Source organism: Zeugodacus cucurbitae, chromosome 6, assembly GCF_028554725.1.
Source record: "Zeugodacus cucurbitae isolate PBARC_wt_2022May chromosome 6, idZeuCucr1.2, whole genome shotgun sequence".
In the NCBI taxonomy this organism is placed as follows: domain Eukaryota; kingdom Metazoa; phylum Arthropoda; class Insecta; order Diptera; family Tephritidae; genus Zeugodacus; species Zeugodacus cucurbitae.
Window position 1 is genome coordinate 44887109 of NC_071671.1, and position 18839 is coordinate 44905947.

Genomic DNA, 18839 nt, shown 5'->3' on the forward strand with positions numbered 1-18839 from the left:
GCTTAGTGATTGGATAATTCGTTTTTGATAGCTGATTATCTTATATTATTTAAATATGATGTTTCGGCCGCTCTAACTTTTTCTTGGTCTCTAGTACAGTCATATTTCTGTTACGAAATTCACTACTCTCACATTTACATATATTAATGGAAATATTTCATCTTGACCTATTTACCACCACACTAATACCTATCGTATCATAAAATATTTTATTAAAATGATTTGCAATATATGCAAGTTTAATTTATGACATGATTACATTTAATATTAAAGGAACAAAATATACAGACTAAAATAAATAAATAAATAAATAAATAAATAATTTTGATATTTAAATAACACTAACGATATACATATTAATCTAATATTGTATTATTGAACTCTTTATTCAACACTTAGTTCACGTACACGCGTGCGTTTTACACCTTTCTTCCAGCCACCACTTCCACTGCTGCTATAAACAGAACCGTAACTACCGGTACTACCGCTACGCCAACCGCTGTAGCTTTTGCCTGAGCGTAGACCACTGCTGCTACTGCTGCTGCTGCTGCTGGATGAGCTCGAAGTGCCATCAACGTAGCTGCTGCTACTTTTCCAGCCACTGCTGGTGCTGTCGATCACGCCATCCTTGCGCACCTCCCAGCCCGGTGGCACCTTCGGCAGTGGCACCCACTCATTCTGCACGACCGGAGTCCAGACCTTCTTCCAAATGGGCACGTAGATCGCTTTCGGCCGCCAATATTTCACCCAGCGTGATTTCCATTCGACATTTCGTTTCCAAAAGCCATCTGATTCGGGATCGTTGCTATTGGTGTGTTGTACACTAATATGGTGAAGTGTGGTGAAAAAGAAAGAGTGTTGTGTTAAAGTAAATGCTTAGCTACTTTTAGGCGTTTCTGCAGTCAATTACTTACACTGTGGTCTGCGAAGTGGAATGCGCAGCACAAGGTGTGCCGAAAAGTGCTATGACGAAGAAAGCGGCGCATATGCCAATGCATGTTGTTAACTATAAACATTATATTATTGATAAATTATTTTGTTCTGTACAGTTTCGTATAAATAGTATATATAACATAGACTTTTTGAACTTTGAATATAGCGAGGTGAAAACTTAATAATACCTGAAATGTGGAATAAACCATAGTATTTTTAAAATTAGAAAGGAAGTGAAATTTTATCAACAGTAACTCAAAATTGGAAATCGGTTATGCCCACTTAAATAATCGATAAACTACCAATACTTTTACTTTAATTATTTTTGAAATGTAAATGGTTTTTCATTCATTAGTATTTGAGAAAGAACCTTCTAAGGAATCTAGGAATATCAGGGAGGCAACACTGTCCTTGAACTCGCTATCTGTGCGCTCAAAGCTGGTTAGAAGGTGCCTGACCTCATTGTCAAGAGCATCAGACTACTTTACTATTAGACTCGTGTGGGTGCTAGGTCATAGCGGAATCGCTAGGAACTGCAAAGCTAATGAGCTCGCACGTAAGGGCGCTTCAGCCGAATTCTCATCAGCTTGGGAACGAGCTAGTACTCTATTGTCTTCCTGCGTTCTGGTACTAGATCAGTGGACCTCACACGAGCTCAGAAGAGGGTGGCTTAGGACCAGCACCTGCGGGACTGCGTGATCCTAGAGGGGATCGTAGGAGATCCACTGAACTATTTGCTTTCAGTTCGACTCGCCGCTCTGATAGGGGTCCCTACTGGACACGGTCAAATGTGTTCACATGGTTGCTAGTTGGCGATGTTGCATGGCGGAAGACGAGATTGAAATATCTACACACTTTCTCCGTCACTGTCCTGCTTTTGCAAGACTTAGGCAGAAACAGGCAAGACATTCGGCGAACCAGATGAATTGGGCCGTTTTTATATTAACCGCCTTAACAAATTTGTAACAGGTACAAAGCGCTTTGTCGACGCCTGACAACTGTGATATCCATATATAGGAGTACGCGGCAACAATGGCGATGCTTCCGCATGGCAAGTCAAAGCTCAAGTTTTATTTTTTAAAACAAACAGCCTAACTCTCAGTAGCACCATTATGGGTTTAAAGACTTTCTTTGTGGGTTTAAATATCACTAATAAGACATTTTCAACGATCAAGTACAAATATAAAGATTAGATTCACTCGAACTTCTTTAATCGTCTGCTTTATATATCACAAATAGCAATAAGCGTAGTATTTTATAATTGATCGGAACTCACTTTTGAAAACATTTTCGTTTGTTTCACTCTTAAATTTTGTAACAGTTGAATTTTTTAACAAATCACAGTCCACTAATTCAATCGATCACCACACCAGACACATCGAAGCTTCATTTGATTATAAAACGTCGGCGCTTTCTTTTGTCGCATTAAATACCCCGTCCGATTTTTGCCGATAAAGACGATATTCACACTTTCGTACACAGTACAAACATACAATTATTTATAGTTGATTTGATGCATTTCAATTCGGAGATGCATTGAAAATCGTCCAAAAATTCGGCAATTTGCATTATTACGTCGCCTAAAGTTTAACGTTTTATATGTGAGAGACGTTATGTCTAGCTTCCCCCGTGTGGAAGTAAATACATAGTTGTCGATTTACACGTGCGCACTTGTTCAGCGCAGACACCATTTCTTTTTTATTTGTTGATTGGAAACGCACTCGGAATGAGGTATATATGAAACTCATCAAGATTTAATTAGGAATTCTACACATGCCACAGTTGGGGCGACAAATACAACCGCATAATAGATGCACGTATGTATATACGATATACGACTACAATACATACTTATTCGTAGCAAATCAATAATATTTTGGATTGGAAGAGTTTAAATGCATTTTATCATCGTCAAGGTGAGGTTAGCATATATCGCTGATCCGCGAGATTAGAACAATTCTCTAACTACTTCTTTGGGAAGTCTTGTCCTTTATTGACAAAACGACTAAATCAATCACAAAATTTTTTTTTATTATCTTTGATTCACCTCGATATCTGAAGGTAAGCATATAGATCTGTGGGTCAGTTTAAAAGGAAGTACCGATTGGTTGATGACCAGTTAAAACTCCAGATACTAAGGAAAACCTAAGAGCTCAGTAGAGTTTTGCGATTCACGTCGGGCCTGAAGGATCATCTGACTATAAAAAAGCAATACAACAGCAAACCTCCGCAATGAAGTGACCATCCACAATGAAGGCTGGAATGAGGTAATAGCTATGACTTTAGTTAACGAATTCTTAGCTTCAGTATTACCGATATCGAGCTACTTCTTGATAAGACTGTCTGAGCACATTGAAATCGTAAAGGACACTATGATGATACTTAAAAAACTAGATCTATATCAACATCTTTGTGGAATTAAATGGAAGTGTTCTCTGAGAATTTTTGAAAAATTTCCGAAGCACCTAACTATAAATTTAATTATAACTATTTTAGCTACATTTTCAGTAGTGTCAAAATGGACCTGGTATCCTCAATTGTTAAGTCAACTCAATTTGTTGTGAATCCTCACATTCAACTACCACATACTACTACTGACGGCGAATATAGCAGGTGCCGAACAAAATAAATAAATATTAAGAGCATTTTTCACAACCGTTTGCTTGAATCTCAAAATAAACATTTAAATTCAAGTCGAATACGAGGGGAGTCAATGTTATTCAGTTTTGAAGAGGTGATAAAAACAAAACAAAATTAAGTTTTGATTTCAACTCTTACGCAATAGAAAGTTAAAGAAAAAATAAATAAATTTAATCAATTAATTACGAGTAAACGGTATTCCAAAAATGTCGAGACAACTACCATATGACACACATATGTACTTAGCATATTCAATTAAATTGCTATCAATCACGTGCGTAATAGGCGTTGTATTAGATGGATTATGAGTTTGTCAACTGCACTCGACAAAGTACGAAAAAATAAAAAAAATATTTTCTAAACTCTACTTGATGAACTGTGTCGAAAGATTTTGACACCACTGTGGTACTTTCAATGCCCCCGCTCCACGGAGTGGATTTCAGGCATTTTACGACGACGGTAACTGCTATGGAAAAAACACAAAAAATCAAATTTAATGGGGAATGTTTATTATCTTTCGACATCATTCTTTGCCATTTATTTTTTTTTTAAGATTATCTCTTTCAAATGCTGGCTCCATCCGTTGAGCCCAATGTTCGATGACTCGTTCGAGTATTTCGATTGGTAACTGGCGAATGACAGGCGTGATGTTTTTCTCCAAGGCCTGAATCGAAGCGGGATTGTCCGCATAGACTTTAGACTTTACATATCCCCATAGGGAAAAGTCTAACGGAGTGTTATCACACGATCTTGGGGGCCCATCGACCGGCCAAAAAGTACATCAACTTGGATTAATTATATTAATATATTAATAAGAGAGGATTGAATTTCGGAGAAAGCAAGGTCTCTTTTCCAGTTATTTATGATAATCTAAGACGTAGACGACGACGAATTCTACGATTCGAATATTCCTTGATAAATGGCCGCTTCGGTTTTGGGATTGAGGCGTATATACAGCATAACTTCCAACTCGAACTTCTAAAAATCGAAGATCGCCATAACTCGAACTTTTGAATTGGCAATAGCGTTTAGAAATCAAATTTCATACAAATTTCCTTCCAAAGCTCGAACTTCTATAACGCGACGTTCTCCATAACTCGAACTCTTGAAATAGCAATAGAAGTAAAATTACATACAAAATTTATTCCATAAATCAAACTTTTCCACCAGGACATAATATAAAATTTAAAATTTTACTACCGGGACAGTATTTTAAAAGAGTTTCTCTATATCGTATGGAGGCTAACATTGCATGTTTTAATGAAAATTCTCCAACTCGAAGTCTTTCTAATTAGAAGTTCTTTTGTGGATTATGGATTTTTGTCGAGTTAGAGAAGTTCCACTGTATTATCGGTAATGTTGTTGCCCAAATATACGCAACTTTACTACCTTATCACCACCTGTCGGGTAGTTTCTTCTCTTTCCCATTCCCAAAAAAGTCAAAAGAGAAACTACATCATTTTCATTTATTTATAAATCGTTTTATTTATTTTCTTTTCTTGTTTAATGGCTTTTTAATTTTTTTTCTTTGTGATTTTGTTCTTTTTACGCTTAACATCCTTTAGACGATGAGTACATGCATCATATGTGTTTAAATATCTTTTGTAATAAATGTATGTGTGCATTAATGTATTTTATAAAAAAAATTAGTTTACATTGCAATGCGTAAATATGTATATAAATATCGTAGGTATGCAAAACTAACAATAGTAGATATATTATTTCGAAGCGTTGCGCTTACATTACATGACAATAAAAAAGCACGCCTATAACAAAAAGAAAACAAAGCAAATGACATGCAATTGCATGCGTAAATAACAGCTGATACATATGTATATTATATGTAATTTCCCTATAATTTTTATTAAGATGTCTAAATTTATATATGTTTATTTGTATGTAATAGAGCCGCAATATGTTGATTTATGCGTTATAATAAATTTAAAAAATCAATAAAAATGTTTTTGAGTATGTATGTGTGCTTAAGTTTACATAATACATACATATACAGGGTGCAATAGTAATTTTGATTTTTTTGCTGTTCATTTTAATTTTATTCTTTCATTTATTTTAATCTGTTTTTGTTGTTGTACATATGTATGTGTGTGCTTGTTGGCATGGTATTAATGGAACTTTGCGATTACATGTACATACACATCCACGCCGAGGAGACGCAAACACCAAAATCGAGAGCCAAATCACACTTACAATTTATAAAGTGTAAGCTTTACTTAGTCATTTTTTTCTAAATACTGTTACAAAATAATTTTTTTTTCTTTAACGGTGTTAGGTATGCTATATAAAAATTCTCTCATTTTTCATTCTTCATTTCTCTTTTCAGCTTGTTTGCCTCCTCAGCGCGGACATGTCTGCATTGGAACAAATTGTTTAGGCTTCCCTCCTTATGAATTTAAAGCTAACAGTACATTATTTCTTTCCTTCTATATTAAATATGTATAACATATGAGCGTATTATATAAATAAGCAATTAACAGTTACATTTTTGCATATAAAACTAATACATAAGCACTAATTAACGACTACATTTGTGTGTGTACAAAGTACGTGAAACGCTTACAGAATTTACAATATTTGTATGTATGTGTGGATGTGTGTGAGTGTGTAAAAGAGAGTATTCGCAAAGCGCTAAGGCAAAGTATGATGATATAAATGTTAAGTCGTTGTATTTGCTAACAGTAAATCGTAATTTAAATATAATACTAATTTTAAGGTTAATCGTATGAAAATTAATAACTATTACAATAGAACATGTATTTTACTGGGCATTTTAACTGAACATCTGAGAGAGAGAGAGAGAGAGAAAAGAGCGGCGTTGAAATATATGAAAAATTTTTTGAAATGACAAAAAAAAATAAAGTAAAGAATATTTTTTTATATTGAACCTCTTAAAAAATTGATAAAGTTTTTAATGCATATATTTTTCATTATATTTCATATTTTTGAAACATCTTTCATATTTTAACATTTTCGAATATTCAGATACATATTTACAAAAAAAGTTACTTTAAATTTATTAATTTTAGTTATTTAATTGATGCATATTCTTTGCTTTAAAAAATTTTAAATGGTGTTTTGAGATTCAAAACTATATGCAACTGTCTTCTCTTACAAAAGTAAGTAAGTGATTTAAGTGTTACAGGTTTTTTAAATACTTGTATATATTTGAAATCTATTCGCTGCATATTAAAAGAGAAATAGTTGTTTGACCAAAAATTTTGCATTGTTTTTCCATTTAAAGCGTTTTCATTTAAACAATTCTATTTCAACAAATGAGAGTACTTCAAATTAATTAATTTTTTCCATACACAATATGCAAATTTTGTTTCAGTGTACAGCAAATTTCAAGAATACAAGCCACTAATATTAAGATTATTATTTCTGAAAATTTACAGAAATCATGAAAATTGACTCAAAAACAAAGAAAAATACACCAAAACATTTTATAATAAACTTTAGAAATTGAGTAACGACAGGTATTAAGCTTCAATATGCATATAATAACTATAAATCTGCCTTTAATGAATAAAAAAGTTACAACATTTGCTCAAGTGTTTATATAAAAGCTACAGGTTGACAAATATTTAATTTTTTTACATTTTTTCAAATACTCCGCATCTTGTTTTTAGCTTAGTAGAGCGACTGGATCTCTTATATTTTTACTTTATTTTGATTATATATATTGCATGTGTGAAACATTTACAATAAAAACAATTCATTAAAATAGCCACAGTACAGATGATATTCTAATTTTAAGGCTACTCAGTGCAAAAATTTTGAATGTTCAACATTGGTTTCTGTTTAAAAATATATATTTTTTGTAAATAAAAATTTGACAAGTACAAATTTTTGATATTGTGCTGGAGTGTAATCTCTAATTCTGTAAATCATCTATAAACAAAATATACAACACTATTTCTTAAAGAATTAGATGCAGTTATTCATTACTTGACATGTTGAACATTTTACTCTAATGAAATAAAAAAAAAATAAATTTTAAAAATTAAATGAGAATTAAAAAAGTAATAGATAATGTCTGAAAATTAAGCAAATTTATTGAAACCATTATTCCCTGGGACCTCACATTGTGTTCATTCCGTCTGCATGATAACATTACAAATAATATCTGATTTTTCAGCAATAGTTTAGTATTAAATACTCGTTAAATTTTATTTTCTCTCATTAGCTCAAACTTGAAATTTTCTTCTCACTCTCATATATTTAACATCAAAGTTAGCGCTCCACCTTCACCAGCTTTCTCTTCGTATTGTTAGCCAAGCACTTGATTTATTAAATAAGTACAAATTACAATATATATGTATGAGTAACAGTTAAAATGCCTTACAAATATGTATGTTTTAGAAAAATTCGATGAATAAATTTTATAAATCCTCAGCATGAAAAAAGTTGAAATAATCTTACAATAAGAAAGTTGCTTTCGTTTTGTTCCGTTAAGAATTTCGGTTGAGTTTCCACTGAGTCTCCATTGAGTTCGTTGAGTCCGCTCACACGGACAAGTATCAGTCTTTAAAGAATTAATGCTTATTTGTAAAATGTGTTGCCTGCTCACCAACTTTCATATGAAGAGTGCTGTTTCTGCAATGTTTTTCGGGTAATCGCGTAATTTGTAGACAAGTTGAATGAAAGCAACAAACATTAAACAAGCGTTGAGTATAAAAACTAAGCCACAACAAGCATAGTATATAGGTCGGAAATTTCATTTTGCACACGGCTCTCGATCTCGAGGAAATGAATAACCATTGAAACTCCTACCACCCGCCTGCGCTGTAACATCTAGAAGTAATCACTACCCATGTATTTACCGTTATTTTAATTTAGCACAATTTTCGCGCCTGATCCCTACATCTACCGCATCAAATCACTCAAATGACATTAAATTGATGGGCAGCGGCTTGGGTGCACTGCGTTGCATGGCCATCTTGCAAATGGACACAGTCCAAAGTTGTGTCGCCTGCGCGCTATCCGTGCGAAACTTATAGATCGTGCCCAAGGTGCGATGATACAGCTCAAATGAGTTTTTATGCTTCGTATTGTCGACGACCTGTGCGAACCAGCCCTCGAGCGGACACACTTTACACGGTTCGCGCTTGAAGTCGCTGCGTTCGCTGCCTTTGAACGATTTGGGCGGAAAGTAAACGAGCGAATTGGCCCAAATCTGCAGCCAATAGCGTTGCCACGAGGCCACGGCGGGCTTGCGTCCCTCCTTCTGCACTGTTTTGCGACGCACACAACCCTGCACACAATTCTCTGGATCTAATGTGGGCGCATAGATCAGTTCCAAGTCACTGTTGTGACAGAGAGCGCCTTCGACGCTATCATTCGAGGTGGCATCACCACTACTCAACATATTACTGCTCTGCTCCAACACTGAATCATCGAGTAGATGGCGCGCTTGCTGCTGGCTGAGCACACTGTAGTCGTGCAGATAGTGTTCGTCGCCGTAGCCGAGCATCAACGTGGGATTGCCATAGTTGGTGCTGTCGTTGTGCGAATGTGTGATTTTGCCGAAAATGCTGAAAGAGGTGGTGAAACGATGAAATTATTAGATTTATGTGGAAACGTGTTTGAATATTTTAGAATCAAATATAACTTGTTTTATACATTTCAACAGAAACTATCTACAAAGCATACAATGAGTTACAGTAAGTATATGTTGAACTGCAAATTACAACTAAAAATACTAGAAAAATTAATAATTAAGCGTCAAATAAAAAAGGTGTATGTTAACATTTTTTTTTTAACTTTTTAAGCTGTTGTTCCTTAGTTTGAACGTAATGTCAGTTCAATGTGTATATTTAGCTAATTAACTTTTATGATATGATGAGAACAAGTCAGTATCACTTGAGAAAAGAAAATGCATCGAACGATGTATTCAGCGGGTATATTGTGCTGTATGTTTTTCTTGATTAGCCAGTTTTTATTAGATCCTAAGAACTAGACAGTTTTTATTTTAATTTAATCGAAGGCATAATAGTGTTTTTTTTTACTTTTAGAGTGGAATAGCAAGTACAAATGTACATTATAGTCGTTTTCGATTAGTCGCTAATCGGTTCTCTATGATTGAGATTTTGTTAAAATTTCCTTGTAAAAGCAAGGACGAATATTTATTAGTATGAGGATAGTTAGAAGTTGTATTCTACTGTTTACCATTATACCACTATTAGTGATTTATATCAGTTGTTTCTCCGATTGACCACTTTCCAAGGTTTGAAATAATGGAAAATTGCTTATATTTATGTAAAATACACCGTTAAATAAAATACTATAAAGCTGTCTTTTTTTTGATCAAGTAATTAAAAATATATATTACATGTTACTATGTTGAGATATAAGCTAAAGCCTTACAAAACCAAGATCAAAAGGGTATGCATACTTTCAACACGCACAGTACAAGTAGCATACCAAGTAAAAATCATGCAGGGCTATTATTTAAACGAAAATATCTTTAAATTATATAAATAACTTACATATATTTTGTATTGCAAATTATATACATAATTAAATCTTTACTTTAAGATCAACAAGCCTATTTTATAAAACTATACGGCAAAATCGACTTTTTAGCTTTTCCAAGAGATTGGTCATAAATAAACAAGTAAGAAAACGCTAAGTTTGGGTGCAACGTTTTATACTCTCGCAATTTATTGCTATATTTTAATTAAGATAACACACAATTTGACCCATATATTCGGCATAAACTCCAATAGACAAATCATTAAATATAGCTTATAGGCTGAGGTAATTCCTGAACCGATTTCTCTAATTTTTACCACAAACATACATTATGTCTAAGATTATTTGCTCATTTAATTTGGCTAAGATATTTCACATATTAACCGGTTTATAAACTATTAAGCCCAAAGTATTTTTGAAAATCCTATAATTTGGTATATGATAGCGAGGGAAGTTATGACCCGATTTTAACCATTTCTGGTACAGAGACACAAGAAGAAAAAGATTTCCTATGAATTAAATTCTCTGAGAGATTTACCGATATTTTCGGTGAAAAATTACCCTTATGAACTCAGTTCTTCATGTTCGATATCCTGGGGCTTGAAAAGTTAAAGCCCGATTTCGACAATTTGTGATGCCACAGATCATATACAGTATTTGTGTAAAGTTTTATGCCGCTATCTTCATTAGTTCCTTATGTACATATTATAAAGTGAAGGAATCGGAAGGAATTCAAAATTGAGTTATATGGGAAGTTATCGTGGTTGTGAACCGAGATCATCCATTTTTCAAGAAAATATTATATGCCAAATATCACTGAAATCGGTCGAGTAGTACCTAGGATATGGTTTTTGACCCATAAGTGGGCGATGCCACGCCCATTTTCCATTTTGTAAAAAAATCTGAGTGTACGCACTTTTAGTAATTTTCAACCTAACCTTTGTAAGGGACGACGTTGTGGTTATTATCCGATTTCAACTATTTTCATGGTGTGTGTGTGTTTTCATGGTTTGGTTTATATAGTTACCCAAAAAAATGCATCCAAGTATGGCCCTTAGTAGGGCGATCCTTTGTACCAAATTTTACTTTTATAACTTCATTTATGGCTTAGTTATGACACTTTATCTTCGAAAGCAACCCTCTCACGTTGCCAAGGAACATGTGTACCAAATTTCGTCAAGATATCTCAATCTTTCCTCAAGTTATCCGTTGCACGGACGGACAAACAGACATTTGGATTTCGACTCGTCTCGTCATCTTGATCATTTTGATATTTATAACCCTATATCTAATTCGTTTCGTTTGATGACTTACAAACAACCGTTATGTGAACAAAACTATAATACTCTCTTAGCAACTTTAGTTGCGAGAGTATAAACAGGGTATTCTCCGAGGTTATCCTCCAAAATTGAAATATTTGGTTTCGAAGTTCGAAAAAGAGTTTTTAAAAATATATTATTAATTACAGCACATAGTTACTAAAAACCCAAAAATGGATATATATTCTAGTGTATTCTCCATTTTTTGAAGTTAGCTTCCAAAATCATAATATTCGGTTTCGAAGTACGAAAAATGTTTTTGGACTTGAACTACCCTAAATTTTGTTCAAGTTATTTTGGACCAGAAAACGGATAACTAATTCTAAACCTGCTCCAAATGAGATTTAAGTAAATAATTTCACAATAATAATTAAACTGGTCTAAAAAATACTAATTGATTTTTCCCTAATTCAACACCCCAGTTCAGTTTGAAGAGGACTCGAATGTTTATGTTTTTTTAATCTAATTCGAAAATAATTGTTTGGAATGCTGACGATTTAACAGTTCTTGGAATAAAAGAGTATGGGATAAAATCTAGGCCAGACATAAACAAAATTAATATTTATTTAAATTTAAATCTAACTTAATATACAACACAATATATATAAAATAACCAAGAGCAGCAAGTCAATATTTCAAGGCTTTGCAAAAGAAGCAAATATGTAAGCAACAAAAAAAATTGCAGCAAAATAATAGGCAACCAAAATGAATTAATTAATTATGTAAAAATGAAATTAGAGCTCTTAAAAGCAAAATGGTATTGTAATTTGGAATACGAACAATGTTATGTATCAATTTGAGCAACTCACCGACTGCATCTACAACGCTTATTCGAAATGGTGCCAATACCGGGTGCGATCATCAGAATCGAGCACTGACATTTGTGATAGAAATTTCGCGGCAAACTTGTGCTACGAAATCTGCCAACACACATGACAATGTCACACAAAATAATAATAAATAATTAAAGCAAAAATTTGTTTTTTTTTCGTATTTTGGCAGGCACACAATCGTTGTAGAATTTCGTTCGCATGTTATTGTTTTTCGCAGACGCACGCGACATTTTATGTGATGTATGTTTGTATGTACATCCAATTGCATGATATGGTGAGTTAGTAAAGTAGACAGATACAGAGAGAGAAAGAAAGAAAGATTGCATGATGGGTGTGTCGTTTGCGTTGCAGGTGACAGATGTTAGTGAGAAGGCATTTCAAAGAAATACAAAAAAAAAACACAAATTGTAAAATTACAAGTGTTATATATGTAAATACAAATACAAATACAAAGTACTTTTAATTTGTAAATGCAAATGTTAGTTTAGCAATTGTTTATTTCATATAGCCAATTAATATGACAAGGCGAGCGACGCTACTGAGTCACTTGGTATGACACTTAGAACTTACTTGGTGCCCAGACTGCGGCATTTTCGATGGCCGGGTATGAATTTGGTGCCGCTGCTGTTGGCGATGCGCATGGAACCGATCGTTTTGGCGGGTGAGAGATTCAGGCAAGCCAGTGCCGGTGTAATGGCGTCTATATTGAAGGACTCTTTGGAGCTGCAAGACGATGAACTAGGACCGGACGGTGAGGCGGGCTCCAATTTCAAGGATTTTCTGCAAGTAGATAAAATAATTATTTATAATAAATTAAAATATATATTATACATCAACGCACTTGTATTGATCCTCTTCGAAGATATTCTGCAACTCCTCAATATAGCGTATCGAAGTCAAATACTTCTGTGTTGCTTCAAGTGGCATTATATGCGTGTAGTCCGATTGCTGGTAATTGGCAATAACACGCAATATATTATTCATCTTATTACGCCGTTGCTCGGGTTCGAGTCCACCCTTATGCGGATGCGCCAAATCAATATAGATTAGATCGGTTAGAAATAAACCCAAATAGGGTATACATGGTAGACGTAAACTTTCCAAATAGGCACGTAAGTTCTCCCAATTATTTTGATCGCTGAATATATCGGACAATCGTTCAAATGCTTGCCGATCCTTCTTGGAGAGGCAGGACCAAGTCTTTTTCAAACGGAAAATGCTGGCACTTTGCATGGCGGAAATGATGGCGAACAGCGAATGTAGGTTGTTGAGTTCGTGCAGTTTTTTGGACACCTGTTAAAAGCAGAAAGTTTTGTAGAATGGTATTAAAGTGAGTTAAATATTACTAAATAAATAAATAATAATTATTCTTGTTGTTAATAATATGTAATATGTGGCGACGACGATGTATTTATCTTCTCTTAAAGGAATTCAAAAACTCTCAAAAAATTTAAAGAAACCTGTATAGTGTATATATATGCTTATAAGCCCTCCATTTAATCTCATATATGTCCACATAACCTTAAACTAAATTTTGGAATTTAAATAATTAATTAACCCCACTAATTTCTTTTTAACCTTTAATAAATAAATAAATTTAAAATTCCCTTCACCTTAATGAAGTGTGTCAGTATTTCGGCACGTTGCTTCGGCTGTTCACCGCTCAATATCTCCTGCACCGTCCAAAAGCTGGTGTGATTGAAACGTTTCGTAAATGCAACAATGTTCGGTGTGACGACGTGTTTGTCCTTCTTCGTCCAAGCGCAACTGGTCAGCTCGTCCGGTTGTATGGCAGCGAAGATGGGAAAATCCAAGAGGGTAATCTGATTGGCCAACTCATCGGCGGGCACGCGTAGAGCATTCAAAATGACCGCATCTAAATTATTCATGGACGAGCGTGCGGGCAGACTCTGACTCTTGCCGGGCGGCGGTGCGGTGCTGCGGGACAGAATAGTGATATAAAGTTAGAAGATGACAAATGACACATGTGTGCGAGTATATTAAATTGCATAGCGCCACTTACCCAACGCAGTAGTAGCAACCCGGCGAACCCGGCGATGAGCTTAACGAATTCAGGCAGCCAATGGAATTTTTGCGACGATTACTCTTCACATGCATTGTCTTGCTGGCGATGGCTTGCGACAACTGTTCCGCATCGAATTGACAACTCTGCGTGGAGCGTGTGCTATCCTTGCGTGGACGCATGTAGGAAATGGTGGCGGCGCCATCATGACTACCGTTACGCCCACACGAATAACGTTTGGAATTGCGTAAACCGGCTGTGTGTTGTTGGCCGCAATTGTTCATCGAATTAGCGAAGTCGACGCGGTGATGCTGCTGTTGTTGTTGCTGCCGATGTGATTGTTGTAAATTTAATGCTTGTTGTTGTTGCTGCTGTTGCTCTTGTTCGTGTTGTGTAAGGTGTTGGTGATGATTGTTGGTAGTGTACGTGGGTGGCGCCATGCAACCGTTGCTACCATTGGAATGAGTGTCGCTGCGAGGCGAGTCTTCACGTAAATTCTTATAGAGATACTCCTCGCCCAGCTGCAAGGATACAGTTAAATTTGTATAGGTAGATATTTTTACAAAAACAAGTGCGAAAATCTATAAAATATCACATAACGTTTACTACTCACTTCAACGTAACGCAAACTATCTGCCGATAATTCTCTGGAGATTTCCGAGTAACGCATCATGGCATGTGTGAGGGTGTGGGGAAATGCATGCGGAGGCTCCGTACTGCAATGAGTTGTCAGTCACACAAACGCTATGCGCCGTAAAGGCGATATAATTCGTTGTTGTAAATGCACACTTTGTTGTGTGACGCTGAGTTTTACACTTTAAGGAAGGCGTCGGTCCCTTTGTGTCTGATGAAATCACATGTACAATGAAGTCACTCAGGCGTAAAGTGATATCTGTAAAGAGTGCAAAAAATGAAATTAAAGTTAGTTATGGGCAGTAACAGAGGCTTTTTACATTGAAAGAGTGGTACACAGTTTAGAAAAAAATAAGGAAATTATTAAAATATTATATTTAAAAAATTTAATGAATTATATTAAAATAAGTAACGAAGAGTTAAGTTGGAATGAAACCAAATATTAAATACATTCACAATAGAAAAGATTGTGAAATATTTCGAGATTTCTGGCAAAAATTTAATGAAAATTTTCAAATGAAATCCTAAAGTGATGGATGGAAACATCGATTGCGTTTTAATCTGGTATTATATTAATATTTTTTGTGAGGAACAATCACACATACTTTTCTTTAGATGATTGGACTAATATCACACTAATTCTATTGGACCCAGCCGATATATAATATATAAAGTCAAAAGGTGGGACCAGATTTGTTAAATTGGAAAAGATTTTGACCGACTTCGAACAATTTTGACCAGCTCATTTATGTTTTGTTTCCATATCTTTATTAGTGCTTGAGTCATATTCTGGAAAGTCAAAGAAGCTGCTAGCATTGAAATTGCATTAAATGAAATGTAGGCGTAGTTGAGGTCTAACTTAGATTAGGGGTCAAGGGGTAGGTAGATCTCCGCAACTACAGAGAGTCTCACTTAGACAGCTTCGAGTGTCCTTTGTGACACCCAAATACTCCTGACGAATCGCCAAGAACCTCATGGTTCGACAAGGCGCTTGGACTCTATTAGAAGGTTCTTAAGTCAGCTTATGTCAATTACCAGTCACTCCGATGGATTCGCCCAAGGTGCGCCTACCATTCAGCTCGCTAATGAATGCAGAGCGATGGTCTTCTTAAGCGACTGCAGCTGGAAGGACCGTGGTGCAACTCAGTAAATTTTAAAACCATGGACAAAATGTTGGCTGCCAAATGATGACCTATTTTAAGTGACTAATAAAATGATGAAAGTTAAATGAAATAAATGCAATTGAAATATTGATAAAAACAATATTGTAATAAAACAGGAATTTAAAAAAAAAATCAATATATTTATGAAATATTTATGAAATTCTTTGTTTTTTAATCTTTTTTTCATGTGATTTTTTTTTCGCTTTTAAAAAGTTTACTCGTTTGGTCCATTGCCGATATTTATGCGGCATATTTGCATTTATTCGCATTTTTTGTAATTTATGCTCATACTTCGGCGTTTTCCTTAAGCGTTCATTGCAGCTGGGCTGAGCAAGTGCGAATATTTAACGACTCACAAGCCGGCCAATCAGCCAGTCAGCGTCATTCAAAGGCGATAATAAATTCTGACTCCGACGACGACGTATGAAACAACAAACAGACCGCTTTCAACGGAAGCACAAATAAATGTTATGCTTGTTGTTTTTGTGTGTACAATTTAACACAACTTAAAAGGAGTACAATGTTCACTATTTACATATGCTTACGAGTATATTGGACAAAGCTTACATTTATATGCACATAGTAAACATAAGCTATGCATTGTATGTATGTATGTATGTGCACATGTAAATGAGCGGTGGTTTTGAGTGATAAGCTCAATTCATGATTTTCCGTAAATATGATATAGTGTCAATGTCTGCATGTATTTAAATAAAATATTACAAAGTGAAGTTTTGTTGCGATTTTGTCAGTGCTATTTATGGAAAGTACTAAGTAAATTAAGAACAAAGCAAATTTGTGTAATTGACTTAAAATAGTGATGATTTGAAACAAAGAACTTTATTGGAATAATGAAAGTTTTTTTAATGAAATGAAAGGCTTTTGTTTTCCTAGTAATTGTGGTGATTGATAAGGTTATGTTGAAATTAAATTCAGTAAAATGAGGTTAAGTATGTTAAATTAAAATAAATTAAGTCAAATTATGTTAAGTTATGTTCTTTTTTGCAAGCAATGGTAGCGAAGGCGGCACATAGACTGACCTAGGGAATCTTTCCTACTAGTCAGCATTACAAAAAGGAGCATTCTAATTTCCCTTTTATACCTAAAATTACGGATTTTCATAATCCGTCAGCATTAAATCTAAATCGCCACACCATATTGCCTTCCCTACTAGAGAGGAATGGGATTGAGGCGAAGTGGACAAAAACAGAGCGCCAAGTACATATAGGAACGAATTCAGATTAGATAAACCAGTGGGAGGTTGTGTCTTTTCAAGCGGAGATTACTGCAACCCAAAGAAAGCATTCTCGTAAAAAGGGTGCAGACAATAAAAAATATATTAAATATATTTGTATTTAGATACAGCCAATCCGCTGTGAAATCACTAAAGTAACTTAAAGCCTCATCGAAGATAATGAAATAATGCCTTAAACTAATGGGATTAGCTGCCTATTTCACGATGAAGCTGCAATGGGTTCCAAGATATACTAGCTTTTCAGGAAACTGTGAAGCGATGAACTAGCCAGATTAGACACAGCCTTACAATTAAATTCTGATGAAAAGACACTTGTATACCTAATCAACAAATATGTGTGTCTCGGTGGTAACAATCCCTCAGACTTGCTCAACAAGCATATATGTATATATATATATATATTATATTCTACTAACAATTAAATTTAACGGTCTGAATTTAGCACAGATTTGAAGACACGATGACAATATCAAAATAAGGTATGATAGGTGCCTTTTCCTTCTCGAAAGGGTCGCTTTGTTGAGAGATGGGGAGATCTTAACATATGTATATCTGTTGATTACTTTCAAATACCATATAGTATATAAATCCTTATTTTATAAGTACATACTCTTGAAGGAATGTATTTTATTGTAGAATAAATTCGAAACTAAGATTAATAAGTTTGCGACGGGACAACTAAACGAAAACTCCCCAGAAACTGGGTCTTGCTCTCATTTCTTGGTGCTGACTAAGTTTAAAAAAATTTCCTTAAATGTGTGTGAGTATTTGTATGGGTCAATAAACTCACTAAAACTATTAGCTATTATGTATACAAAACGTTCCCATACAATAAAATAGATTAAAATGATAGCAGGTAAATATTTGGCGGCCGCTCCCACGACACGTGCGACAATAAAAAACGCGCCTTCTTTACAATATTAATTTGTTATTACATTTTTAATAAATATTTACAATACTGAATATGTACATACATATGTATATACATCGATCTATATCCATAGCTGCAGCATGTACCATAGAAGGTACAATTGACCACTTGTTTTTTCTGTTTTACAGGCCCACCAATATTATACACGATTTCCGGCACGCGAATGACCATATGCAGGGAAATAGCAAACATAAAATTAAACTGTGTAAATATGTGTGTATTCCACATTAAGTTATGAGTAAATTTACGGAGCTATTGGCCTGAGCCATTAAAAGTGGCCAAATCGACGAACAATAACGGTCAATGTAAACTTACAAATACAACAACAATTGTTACACAAAAATTTCGAAGAAAATTACAATAATATTTGTTTACCTTTTCGATATTTCGTTAATTCTTTTATTTTAAGGAAGCGTTGAAAATATACTATACAATTTATTATACATATGAATTTTATTTCAAATTGGTTTGTAGAAGACACGTAAAAACCAACACAGACTGTTTGATTACTTGTTTACCAAGCACTTTTGTCAGCGGTGTGCGCTGGGCTCGGCTGTTTGGTTGGTTAACTGACTAACTAGCGGACTAAGGTGTGCACAGTTGTGTTTTTGGAAAAA

General features: G+C 34.6%; 2 protein-coding genes across 4 annotated transcripts in view; both read right to left on the reverse strand.

Moving 5' to 3' along the window:
* Positions 1-262: 262 nt before the first annotated feature.
* Positions 263-2369, reverse strand: LOC105209916 (uncharacterized). Its single transcript, XM_029038804.2, has 3 exons — positions 2210-2369; positions 915-1006; positions 263-823 (listed from the first exon to the last, which is right to left on the reverse strand). The coding sequence occupies exons 1-3, from the start codon at positions 2219-2221 to the stop codon at positions 385-387; spliced, it is 543 nt and encodes a 180-aa protein (XP_028894637.1). The 5' UTR covers positions 2222-2369; the 3' UTR covers positions 263-384.
* A 2663-nt stretch (positions 2370-5032) lies between these two features.
* Positions 5033-18839, reverse strand: part of LOC105209837 (ras-specific guanine nucleotide-releasing factor RalGPS1) — a 36673-nt gene continuing 22866 nt past the window's right edge. For 2 of the 3 annotated variants that reach the window (XM_011180463.3, XM_054235208.1), the window contains exons 2-7: positions 14854-15132; positions 14241-14761; positions 13831-14155; positions 13059-13510; positions 12788-12997; positions 5033-9125 (exon numbers count right to left, since the gene is read on the reverse strand). In XM_011180463.3, coding sequence (XP_011178765.1) covers positions 8471-9125; positions 12788-12997; positions 13059-13510; positions 13831-14155; positions 14241-14761; positions 14854-14913 — 2223 coding nt within the window. In that variant the 5' untranslated portion in view covers positions 14914-15132 and the 3' untranslated portion in view covers positions 5033-8470. Of the gene's footprint in view, positions 9126-12193; positions 12305-12787; positions 12998-13058; positions 13511-13830; positions 14156-14240; positions 14762-14853; positions 15133-18839 lie in introns of all 3 variants that reach the window. The other variant, XM_029038798.2, reaches the window with a different exon arrangement.

Bases quoted from the DNA above. Each gene is read 5' to 3' on its own strand.
- LOC105209916 (XM_029038804.2), bottom strand. The intron at 824-914 runs GTAAGTAATTGA...TCACCATATTAG, and splicing joins TCCACTTCGCAGACCACAGT to TGTACAACACACCAATAGCA.